The 13794-nt window shown below is 35.1% G+C and overlaps 1 protein-coding gene across 1 annotated transcript in view; it reads left to right on the top strand.

Annotated features, from left to right (window-relative positions):
- Window positions 1-13794, top strand: part of Ptpmeg (protein tyrosine phosphatase Meg) — a 526004-nt gene that overhangs the window by 390038 nt on the left and 122172 nt on the right. The window contains exon 17 of the mRNA XM_090379497.1: window positions 9545-9688. Within this exon, the coding sequence (XP_090235623.1) occupies window positions 9545-9688 (144 nt within the window). The remainder of the gene's footprint in view (window positions 1-9544; window positions 9689-13794) is intronic.

The raw sequence follows: 13794 nt of genomic DNA, 5'->3' as shown, positions 1-13794 counted from the left end.
CAAGACTCTTCACAAAATACATTAGAAAAGGTGTGGTGCCTAAGGAGTGGAATAATGCAATCATAGTTTTGCTGCATAAGAAAGTAAATAAATCAGAAATTGGAAATTATAGACCAATTAGCTTGTTATCCCACATCTACAAGTTGTTCACAAGGGTCATTACTAACAGATAAGATAGATTGCTTGATGAGAATCAACCGAAAGAGCAAGCTGGCTTTAGGACAGGATTCTCAACTATGGATCACCTTCACGTAATGTCACAGCTAATGGAGAAGGCAAATGAATATAAAACACCATTATGCCTGGCATTTGTGGATTATGAAAAGGCATTTGACTCCATGCAGCATAAGGAAATGTTTTGGGCACTGGAAAGACAAGGAATAGATACCCTATATATTATGATTTTGAAGAAAATATATGAGAATGCCACCTCCTTTATTAGACTAGACAAAGAGAGTAATAAATTTAAAATTGAGAAAGGAGGTTGACAAGGAGAGAGAACATCTCTGAAGTTGTTTACTGCTGCCTTTGAGGAAGCTTTCAGAAGATTAGACTGGTCGCAGAAAGGAGTCAGTGTGAATGGAGAATGCATTTATGATTTGAAGATGATATTGTGGTCATAAGCCACGATCCCAAAGAATTAGAGGAAAATCTTAATCAGTTATGCAGAGTTAGAAGGATTTTGGACTAAAGATGAATATGGCTAAAACAAAAGTAATGATGAACAAGTACGTGACAGAAAGGGATATAATGATTGAAGGAGCAGTGATTGAAAAGGTGGAGTCATATACTTATCTGGGACAAGTCATTAGCTGTAATAATGATAAATGGATGGAAGTCAAGAGAAGAATAAATTTTGGATGGGTAGCATTCAGGAAATATAGTCACATACTGAGGAGCAATATCCCAGTTTGTCTGAAACGTAAAATAATGAACCAATGTATACTGCCCACCATGACTTATGACAGTGAAACTTGGGCACTCACCAAAAGAATGGAAGAGAAGCTGAGAACTGCACAGCGAAGAATGGAACAAATTATATTGGGAATCAGACTGTTAGATAAGAAGAGAAACACATGGATTATACAACAAACTCAAGTAAAGGACATTCTTATCAAAACTAAAGAACTAAAATGGTCTTGGGCAGGACACATAGCTCGATGACAGATGGGCTAAGAAAATAACAGAATGGTACCCAAGAGGAGCTAAGAGAAAACCTGGAAGACAACAACGGAGATGGAAAGATGAAATTCGTGAGTTTGTGGGTAGTAAATGGATGGCCATTGCACAAAACAGAAGGAACTGGAAAGTTGCTGGAGAGGCCTTCATCCTGCAGTGGATTGAAAATGGCTGATGATGATGATGACTTATAATTGTCCGCAAAGTTATTTTTATCACAATGTTTAGGACTGCTGGACAAAAGTAATCTATAAACCATTCCTGAAAAGTTGTCCATGTAATCTCGGCTTTCTTATTTGCTTTCCAAAGAATGGGCAACCTTGACCTCAGGTAATTCTTTAATGCCCTTTGGGTCTGGGAGTGGTAATTTTGTATTGCCCTAAATGTAAAATCTCATGCAGCATTCTCTAATAGCAAAAGAGTTAAGCAAATCTTTAGATTTCTTAAATATCTGCATAGAATTTTCCTCCTGGACAGCAAATAATCATTTGGATAATAATCCATTTCCTGTAAAATTCGGGTGAAAATTTTAGGCTAGTCTAATGATACTCTTGCATCAGCACCTTATTGTCTCATCTAAGTATTTAACACTATGAATTCTTCTCTCTTTTTCAAACTATTGAACAAACTGCTACTGATCTTAAATTTCTTAATCTGAGACTCTGAACAAATTCTATTTTGAAGTTCTCAACCAGAGTAGTCTTTGTAGCTTTACCATAAGTTGTCTTTGCCTTTTACTGCTCTCTTTTCGGCTTCAGAAATTGCTCCCTTAGCATATCTTTTGCATTTCTCAGTATCCTTAATTATGGTTCTTTCTACGGAATGATGCAAATTATAATGTCTAACAATAGTAGCACCTCCCTCATCCATTTTCATACCATTTAATATGTCTAATTTCATTTATAAAGTAACACTTTACCCTTCACGAAGTTATTTCTACTGTTTAGAGTAGCAGGTATTCACAATATCTAACCACAATACCTTCGTAACCATTAGTACTTTACTGTACCTTAACAGGTACAATAAAGTACAGCCACTCCCCGATTAACGTAAGGGTTGCATTCTGCGGAACTACGTAAGTCGGATTTTATGCAAGTCCGAATTTCCTGCATGCTTGAGCAGCACTCGCAACCATGCTCACTGAATTGATCGAATCAAAAAAGAAATGTTCAACAAACATGTAAATAGAATTATTTATTGTATTTATTCAATTTTTTATCTCGTGCACAGGAAAAATTACAAAAGTGCGCAATTTAAAAAAATTATAAAATTACAAAAAAAGAAAGGAGACAGGCATAACATCAGTAAGTTTTACATCTTGAGCATCATTTCCAGAATTGCTGTCTTCAGCTGATAAGTACAACACTGCAGAGGTTGAGGGCTGTGGAGATTTAGAAGGGGTCGCCTGCTCAACCTTACGAAAAACATATTAATGGATGACTGGACAGTGGCTTTTTCTTTTCATCGTAGACTTTCGTAGCAAGCAAGCATATCATTCGTCCTCTTATTAACTTTAAAGAATCATTCGCTGTCAGGATGCAATGGCAATTGCATCGACATTGCCATCTCTCTGGTGAAGAAGCATCTCGGCTCCTCATTTGGTTCATCTTGAGCTTCGCCAGCATTTTCTTCTTTCACTATCGCTGCCTTCAAGTCAATAAGTTCTTCGTTAGATAATTCCTTCTCTCTTTCTCTCCTCCATGTCTTTGGCATCGACCTCCAACTAAAGTAGTTCTGCAACCTTTACAATCTTATCTGTAACCTCTTCGAAGCCTTTTATGTTCCGTGGCCATATTTTCTTCCATGCACCATTTACCTATTAACCCACCCATTGCTTGCCACGAACTTGGCTTGGGGTTCACTGTACTTGTCCTTAATATCTTCATAAATATTTCTTGCTTTTGCTTGGATGGCCATTGTACTCAGGGGCACTTGCTTCTGAATCCGATTTTCCATCCATATTATTAATAGCTGTTCCATCTTCGATATAGCACCTGAACACTGTTTTGTGATCACTGTTGATCTTAAACGTGTTGATTCTTTAACAGGTTCTTTTATACGTGTACTGTATTCCCTTAAAATAGTATTCACTGTTGAAGCAGTGAGACCTAATTCCCTTGCAATAGATGACAAACTTTGTCCAGCTTCGTACTTCTTAATTAATTATCTTCATTTCTAAATCAATTTTGTTTCTTTTCCTAGCACTACCAGCAATTGCACTTCCCATTGGTCCCTTTCCCTTAACCATTGTAATAAGTAAATAGAAATGAAGAGAAGGTTCTGATAATTTATTTATGTTTTTTATATGATTGAAGATTTCAGTGAAGGGGAACTCATTTCACCATAATACCATAACATAACCCACAGAATTCCAGTTATCAGGATTATAGCAAATGCAATAAGATCGAGTTTACTATAATAGATTGCGGTAACAGAAAAGCCCAATAAACGAGAAAGTGCAAATTGTTTTTATTGTTTTTTGGTCATTACCTCCAGAAATGTGCTTTAGAAAAATATCACAAAGGCGTTCAACATTGATTCCTATAACAGGAACATATCATAACGATGAAAATGTAGTGCAATTTCCATTATAAATATGACCTTTTAGAGAGATAAATAGCTTAGTAAAATAGCTATATATCTTTTTCAACTTCCAAGGACTTGGAACAAATTAAAAAAAAAAAAAAACCAACTATGTTATGGGTTCACATTTAAGATATTTTCACTCGATTTTTTTTCCTCCATTTATATCTACAGATGCAAAATATGTTTCCATGTTTTTTTCAGTTTACACTGGCTGGCAAAAACTTACGTAAAGTCGAATTTGCATAAGACAAGTGTTACGTAAATTGAGGAGTTCCTGTACTATAAATTATCCACAAACAGAGTTCAAGATCCAAAGTTCACAAAAAAAAAAAAAAAAGAATTTTTTTTTTTTTTTTTTTTTTTTTTGTGAACTTTATTGTCAAAAGAAATCCCAAACCAAGGTAGAATGATTTAGATTCCTAAAATATTGTGAAGTGGTATCATATGTTTCCATTTGCTATTATTTACCGTAGTAAGGGGAAGAACATTCATCCTGCTTAATGTATCATTAGTATTGGTGTGGCAACATGGTGTAAGGAAGGATATCATTGTATTTCTTGGAAATTACGATCTATAGAAATTCAATTGAACAAAACAGTAAACAAGTATCTTCAGTCTTCTCAGCATTGAACACAAATTATTCAGATATTCAAATTTTACCTCAAATTATTCGTCATTAAATTTATTCAGATTATCCACCTCCACAATATTAAATGGAAGTTTATTCCAAAGATTAATTACTCTCTGACGGAATGAAAATTTCTACAACTATCCTTTCCCAGTTAAAATTTATGCTCCCTGTGTGTTTCATCTCAGAAAGAGTAAAGATGGTGTCACATTTAGTTTACTTAATCCTGTTAAAGCCTTGCACCCTTCATTCAGGTCACCACACAGGCACCTAGTTTCTAGAGACCACAATTTACAGAATCCCAGTGTTTCTTGGTATGCATATCCTTTGTAACCTTAAGTAATCTTATTGCTCTTCTCCACCCTTTCCAACAGATTTGTATTAACCTCCTTAAAATGAGGTTTCAAAATCTGTGTGCAGTATTCCAGATGTGGCCTAACCATTTCCTTATACAATAGGATAATCATCTCTTTGTCCCTGCTTGCAAAGTTCCTGTATATCATTGGCAAAACACTAGAACACAGAGTTCAAGCTGCTACTACATGCTGTTGTAGCAGCTTGTTTGCACTGCTCAGAGAATTTTATGTCAACCTGTGCAATTACTCCCAGATCTTTTTCATACTCCACTACCTTCAGTTCTGTACTGTCCAATTACTATGTTATTCTGGGATTACTTTTCAAATACAGTACTTTACATTTAGCACTGTTAAACCTCAATTGCATTTTCCATTCCATCTGCAGAGTTTTTATCTAGATCTTGACCTACTATACCCTGATTATAGTCATTAACCACTTTGCCCACCTTTCTGTCAACTTAGACACGAAACTTGTGAAATATCAATATCATTGGTAAATATTAAAAATGTCAAGGGGCCCAACACTGATCTCTGTGATACCCCACTTATCACACTAGTCTATGAAGAGCAGTAGTCCTTTATAACCGCTCTTTATCTCCTACCACTTGTCTTTTTAGTTTATGTGCAGTGTGTTCAGGATCATCAGCAGTTATGCCATTCATATCTAGTAGGCCAGTGTGATTCATCCCTCTTCTTCTATTGGTAACATATGCAAATAATTCCCACTTTTCTCTGCATTCTTATTTAAGAATGTAATGGAAAACGGGAATCTACATTAGCCTTCCTAATTTTGCCTTCTCTGCCACTGAGTGTTTGTCTGATATTCTTTTCGGTCTAAATCCTGAACAATATACTATCTCTTACTTGGCATAAAACTCTTAACCTGTGGGTGATTACTATGAATACTTCTTTCAACATCATCAGTTGGTCCCACTTAAGAGTTTAAAAAATGTCTGTGCCTTTTATAATCACCCTTTCAAAAACAAAATCTCTTTCCGTTGACAGTAATTATTTCTCTTACTAATTTCAAAATCAATATGCTATTATCACTGCCACCTAAAGGTTTCTTTACTTGAACATTCTTAATACATGATGAATCTGATAACCAGATCAAGAATATTGCTTTCTGTTGCTGTCTCTCTAATATGTTAGTGTAGAAAGCAATCATCCAGCAAAATCAAAAAATGTTTTGTGCTGAGTTAACTGCCAAACCATGAGTTCCAATTGATATCTGGAAAGTTAAAATCCCACACAATAAGACATTCTAATTAGTTAGCCCACTCTATTTGTCTTGTTGTTCATTATACTCATCACAGTCATTTGGCCTATAACAGACTAATGCCTTTTGTTTTCCCAGTGTTTATATCTTACCAAATTTGACTCGTTGTTACACTGGCAATCTGTGTCTAGTGGTTGTACTGTTTTTAGAGTGTATTCTCAAGGTTCTAATCATAATTGCCATATTCAAATATTGTATCCTCAATATCAGTGATACCATGTTACTATTATACCTGTAATGTCAGCATTTGGTGACTTAACTAATTGATTTACTATACTCCTAGCATTAGTATACAAGCAAGTAAACGTGTTCTTTGTAACTCTTATACAATCCATATAATTTCTAGTCCCATGGAAGCCACGTAATTCTTCCGTTCTGCTTTTCAGGCTACTGTTTGCCAAAATAGAAGCAATATAAGAATCACTATAATCTCTACTTATGGCTGCTGTTAAAATATCAGTCTGTGTATTCCCCTAAACTAACAGTTTTCCAGCCCACCTAACACTGCCTTTATTGCATCAGTAAATATTCTTGCACCCCATCTATATAATTATCCCATTCCTGTAAAAAGGAATCTTGTCTGTTAACTTGAACAGTTTCTTCAGTGCCAAATTGATTGACAAGGTTCTCATCATAAACTCCTCCCTATCATGTTTTGGCAAAATTACAAGTACTTCCTTATTCAGCCGTAACTTTCAGCTTCTTCTCAATGTCACCTCATACTTTTTAAAATAAAGCCTCAGAATGTCTTTTTAGCATTGTTAGTACCAATATACACTGCCCTACCATTAATATCTAGGCACTTGCATATCTACAAATAACCTTTATTTACAGGAAAACTAATAATGTATGCTGAAACTTTTAGCCTTTTTGATAGCAATCATTTGGCCTATAACAGACTAACTGTTATAGCCTCTTATCTCTGTTGGACATTCTCCTCCAGTTTTTTTCTAAATGCCCTCCAATATTGTCTGCCATTCAACATTCAGTTTTAATGATGACCAGTTAAACTCTTTTTTTGGGTGGTCTCTTCTCACATACACCTGGTGATCCAGTTAATCTGAGTTCTCTGTAGGGTTGAGATCAGTGCTCAAGGCTGGCCATTGTATAGAGCATTGTCCTGCTGATATAGACATATTGGCCTGTATATCTAAATAGATCTCAGCCTTTGTCATTTTGTCCAACAACCAATAGTCCCAGGCCAAACCACGAGAAACAGCACGACTCAGCAGGTAGCTTTCTCTGGGCATCCACAACCCCCAGACACGACCATGACTCATCACTACAAATCAGAGTTTTTCATTAGTCTATAGTCTACATTCAGTAGACTGAGTAATATACTCTTTGTAGAAAAGTGTATGTGTGTCTATTTATCTAAAAACAGACAGATACATGCACACATCAAATTATACATATATTTAATATCTAGCGTATGTCTTAAATTCTTTTGACATCTACCTCACTTCGAACATTGGGACTAATGCAATTTATTAACATTACACAATAACTGATAACATTCAAAACTTCTGGCCTCCTTGAGCAAGTTGTAACAATTCTTAATTGTAGAAATTTTAAAAGATGATTATCGTTATTATTATTATTAATAACACTGAAGTGTTCATCCTCAGGGTTCATCCTCGCTCTACTATACATAAATTGGAACAAAAATCGATAAGCTTACACAGAAACTGGACTTTAAGCCTCCTTCAACTACGAAAGAAAAACTAAATCTCACAGCGACAAGCCTTGTAGAGGGGCGTTGAGTATGGCAGGCCTTACACTAAGCTAGATGGTGTCTTACATTAATTGAGGTGATTAGTGGCTTGCAAATGGCTGAACAAGGTAACTCATTTGTAGTTAGTGCTAGTGCTGCCATATGTCCCATTTGTTTCATTGAGGCCCAGTATGCGCTATACAATGTCTACCTGCATTCCGAGTTAGTAATCCTCTGCAGTGCTCTCCTCATTCTGTCAGCTTCAGGGGTTTTCTAGGTCATTTTCTGATGATTTCTGCTCCAGTCAGTCCTGTTTGCAGATCACATCACCAGTCATCAATCTAGGGATCTTCAGTGCCATTGAAATGTCATGTACAGACCTATTGCTTATATGGCACCCTATTATTATTCTGTGCTGGAAGTCTGTTAACACAGCATCTTGCATTTGCAATTATACTACTGTCTCCACAAAGGCCTGTGAGCATATTTATAGTTGTCTGAGATGTTATGCTGGAGTAGGACATGGCCAGCTATCAACAGAAGGGTGTCCAGACATTAATGGTAGGGCAGCATATACAACAAATATCACTTTTTTGCACCCTTAAAAGATGGTAGTTGTTCTAAATTATGTTTAGAACAACTACCATCTTTTAAGGGTGCAAAAAAGTGATATTTGTTGTATACGCTTGCCATATCCAGACATTCTGCTCCTGTTCTACCTACCCTTATTGCATAAAAATAATCCTATATAAATGCCCTTTAAATAAAAATAAAATAAAATAAATTTTCTCTTTATACTTTGGGATAAGCACATAAGGTCAGAGGAGTTCAAAAGATATAGAAATTATGTGAACATCACTTGTATTCAGTAGTCACATATGCCTGTCACTTGAAAAGAAAATATGGAAGATATGAAACATAAATCAGTGCATTGTAGCCTCAGTTGCTGATGCACCAACAAATCTAACAACATAATCATGTGCTTGATCATTTGGCTGTGGCACCTTAAATATGAACTAAAACTAACTTAAAATTATCATACCCTTTGGGAAAGCACCCAAGGAAAATTATCATGAGGCCAAAAATTTATTCCCTACTAAAATATTTTCATCTAGTTTCTTCCAAAATATCTGATTTCCCTAACTCTTATTATTATTATTATTATTATTATTATTATTATTATTATTAGCTATATGGTGCAAGGAAGCCTGAGGCTTATGCTGCACCAGCCAAAAAAAAAAAAAAATTCCCAAGTTACCCTAAGAGAGAGAGAGAGAGAGAGAGAGAGAGAGAGAGAGAGAGAGAGAGAGAGAGAGAGACTAATGTAGAAGGAAATCACCAAGAAGAGAAGAATGGTGATATCCAGCTCAGGACCCTGGGTGTGCCAAGCACATACTCACCAGATGTGAGCCCCTGGGGTTCTCCACCACATTCTCTACTCTTGTCTCCTCTCTCAACCCAGCTCAAGCACTGTGTGATTATTTGAGTTGCATGGTTAAATAATACATCCTTTCGCACAACAGATTGATTTCCTTGTAAATGTAGATATCATGCATCTTAGAATTATTATATTATGCAGAATAAATTTATTTTTTATTAAAGCAGCTTACTATTTTTCAGAAGCTTGATATTTTAAAAACACAAAAGAAAGTTGTAAATTTGCTATTGAAAGGTAGTAATAACATTTTTGTTATGCCACTGATATTGAAATGTATTTTATATTAAAATTTTTTAGTTGGATTATTGTATTGTTTCTCACACAGACTTCATTATTAAACTTATTAGTTTTCTTTCTTCCTTAGGGTGGAGCAGATCAGAATTTGCCTATACTGGTATCCAGAGTTGCACCTAATACTCCAGCCGATACCTGCATTCCACGGTTAAATGAGGGAGATCAGGTACTAATGATAAATGACCGTGATGTAGCGGGCCTTACTCATGAACAGGTATGCACTGCTCTTGTAAATATTAAGTAGCTGAGATGAAAATTTTTTACTTCCTAAACAGAAGTGTGAATAATTTTAGTTTAATTTGCTGGTTTAACTGATAAGTCACTGTTAGCAAACTATTCTAATAAACAATATCTTGATTGATTATACAGGGTAATTCAAAAATAAATCACAATTTTGTAACCCTATAACTTAACTCTCATAAGGAGTTCTCTCCTTTGTATTAAAATATGTTTTTGTTTGTAAAATTACCTTTTTTTGTAAATAATTGTCCAATTTTCCCGGAAGTTTTGGGAGGCTGGAGGCTGTAAACCCCTGGCTTTTTGGCCGTGAAGGGCAATAAAGATTCTCTCTCTCTCTCTCTCTCTCTCTCTCTCTCTCTCTCTCTCTCTCTCTCTCTCTCTCTCTCTCTCTCTCTCTCTCTCTCTATTTTGAATTAAAGCAAAGCATGCAGAGTACCAAATGAAAGATATAGTTTTGAAGTTTTCTTTAGTGACTACTACCACCAGTTATGCACCATATAATCCAGTAAAAAAATCCAAGTCCTGCCACACCCACTTGTCAGGTATTACATGATCAGCTGCAATTCTGATTCTTTAGTTTTTGTAAATTTTCTGGTAATTGTGGCCAATAAACTAGAACTGTAAATGGTTCAGGCTCAACCATTTTCTCCAAATTATCTGCACTGTAAACTGAGGTGTTGTATCAATTAGCTTGTTATATTGATTTTCTAGAACTTTGAACAAGAGCATTCTCACATTGTTTACAATTTCATTATTATTTTCATGCGGTCTTTTATTTTCTTTTTCATACAGCAAAGAACAACCCGTGTAAATGAAATTCCATGCCAGTCACGATTGGTATGTCTATTAAAAGGCTGTGTTCTGTATTTGTTTAAAATCTTCAATTGGACCTGCAATGTGGACATTGATTGTTTGAAGAGAAAAATACCCTACACTTGTTCTGTTCCACTGAAAGGTGCCCTATTGTTGTTTGCATTATATGTGTGATCCCTGTATCTTCCATCATACAGTATGATTGATATTGTTTGAGATTATTATGGGCATCATTGTGGGATCCGATCTTCCTTATATTTGAAGGATACAGCTCTAAAATAGTGTTTGCAGGCTGGCCACTAGATAGTCCACTGGATTGAATCTTTTTGTAACTCTCTAGAAGGGGCATATGGATTAGCTAGTGTATAATCTTGCTGCCAGATAGTGACTGGAGTGAGAGAGTCTGAGTAGTGTGTATATTTGGAAGCCTTGTTGAGGCCATGTTATATGAAGAAGCTGTGTATATTCTCACATATCCAAAAATTCATTACTTCATGCAACATGTTCCTGCCTGCACTTTTATTTTTATGTACTGTATGCATCATGCATAATCAAACTAATAGAACAGACTTATCTGTGAAAATATATAAACATCCAAACACTTCCTCATTCATTTCACAAATATACATGGTCTCATTTCTAATCTCAGTGATGTCCATTTCCACCTTCCACCAGCAGTCTGCCAAGCCCCACTTACTTTTTTTTTTATGTTAAAAACGTTTTTACCAGTGTTATTTGGAAAAAAGCATTACTTTACCTAGAAATCGTCACGAACCCGATGCACATGCGTAGTACTTGTTGCATTCAGTGACGCAACAAGTACAACACATGTGCCCAAAAAAACTCAATTGTACGCAACAAGTGCAGTGATGCAACAAGTTGCAGTGACGTGCTACGTTATACTGTTATATCAGCATATTGATTAGTACACGAGTGACTGTGCCAAAATCTACAGCCCAGTGTTTGAAGGAATATCGTGAAAGAAAGAAAGGGGAGTTGGACAGAAATATGAATCCAGATGAAATTCAACAAGAGTGTTTCGTTATGCCTGGGAGTTCTCAAACTGCACCTAAAAAAACACGAGCTGAAATAATGAAGGAATATTGTGAATGGAAGAAAATGAAATTAGAAATTCAAACTATTTCAAATCATAATGAAATTCAGCCACAGAGTTCTACTATGCCTGATACTTATCAGGAATCTAAAACTCCAGCAGAATGAATGAAGGAATATCGTGCATGAAAAAAAAGCGAAATTAGAAATGACTAATAATGAGATTCCTGATTATGTCCCTATAGTGTCTACACGAGCTGACAGTGAGTTTGAAAAACCAGTGTACAAAAATCCATTTGGATTTAGTTGTAATGTTTGTGATCATTTATGGTTTCAATTAGATTTGAAACCATTTCCAACAACTTCATATGAATTACTTCAAAATGAATTTCCTTTACAAGAAGTGAGTACTTTCATGACGTGTAATACATGTCATGCTTCATTAAAAGAGGGACGGATACCAACTATGGCCCCTTCAAATGGATTTATATATACAACATATCCTACTCATTTGCCTCCACTGGATGTTGTAACTGAGCGTTTGATATCACCACGATTACCCTTTATGCAAATTCCTCGTTTACGTTATGAACATGGACAATATGGGATCATTGGACAAGTAATAAATGTACCAGTTAACATAAATACGATGGTTCATCAATTACCTAGAGAATTAGATGATGATTATGCCATTAATGGACATATAAAACGAAGACTCATACATAAATCTTCAATCTATAAGGATGTGTGCAGAAGAAAATAGTGAAAATATGGCTACGGTATTTCATAAATTCACCTTTGTATAAATTCTACGGCATAAAAGTGAGTGACTGTTTCTTGGAGACAAATGATGATAGTGAACAGGAACATTCAGATGAAATTGTGGAACCTGTCAACAATGATTATGAAATATTGTCAATTCAACAACAAACATTATTATTGTCTGAAGATAAATATTTATGTATAGCACCAGGTCAGAAATCATCTCCAACAAGTTTCATATTTGATATACATGCAGAAGAACTTTCTTTTCGAGCTATATATTTGGGACATGCACAAAAATTTAAAAATGGATTGAAAATTACTCCCTTTCTGATGGCATTGAGTTCAATTTGTAGATCTGATCATTGTAGGGTAAATCCCCAACATTTGCTATATATGGCAATGAAAATTATGCAAATGCGTACCGCAGAAAATTTGCAAATTGCATTTAAATCAATAGGAATAACAGCTAACATTACTCATTCTATATTGGAATCGAAATAATTTATAAACAAGTCATTTAGAGTCCAACTTGACATTTCTAAAATCAAAAATAAAGTATACTTTCATATACTTTAATAAAATTGTTGAGAGTATACTCAAAATTTTAAAATCGAAAACCTATAGTCCTTTCGGGAAATATTATGTTGTGAATTTCTTTAAACACATTGAATTTCAACATTGAGGAAGTCCACATGCACATATATTATTATGGATGAACAATGCACCCTCTGCACCATTAGAAGAAAAAGAAGGTGGAATGGAAGAAGCAATCCAAATGATAGATGCATTATGTTCTATAGAGAAAACTTCAGATTTTACAGCAACATAAACATACTTTTACCTGTTATAAAAATAATAATGCAAAAAGACACGAATGTCGATTTGAAGCACCTTTTTGGCCAATGTCGCAAACTCTTCTATTGATACTGACGGCCACAGATGACAATTGAAGATTAGCTTATCGTAACAGGCATGACTCATTAGAATTGGATAATCATGTTAATTTCGAAGAATTCCTTAAATCTTCTTCCCCAATCAGAAGAAGAATATCTGAATATTTTAAGGGCTGATATTAAACAACCACGTGTATTTCTTAAATACAAAATGGAAGAGAAATTTATGAATAATTACAATCCTTGGATTTTAGGAGTGCCCAAGTCTAATTTGGATTTACAATTTATCATAGAAGAATATTCATGTGCAGCATATGTAGTTGAATATGTGAATAAAACTAACAGAGGAATAAGCAACCTGCAAAGGAAAATTATAGAGCTACAAGAAGAATCTACTGATATGGATATAACTGATCTAACACGAGCATTAAGTGTAGATGTATTGAATTCTGTGGAGATGAGTTCACAAGAGGCAACTTGTTATTTATTATGATACCCATGTCCATGTCTTCAAGAGCGATTAAATACGTGCCAACGGTATGGCCACATGAGTGTC

Source organism: Mastigoproctus giganteus, chromosome 1 (assembly GCF_048544385.1).
Source record: "Mastigoproctus giganteus isolate SK-2022 chromosome 1, ASM4854438v1, whole genome shotgun sequence".
In the NCBI taxonomy this organism is placed as follows: domain Eukaryota; kingdom Metazoa; phylum Arthropoda; class Arachnida; order Uropygi; family Thelyphonidae; genus Mastigoproctus; species Mastigoproctus giganteus.
This window is presented reverse-complemented; position numbering and strand designations above follow the sequence as displayed.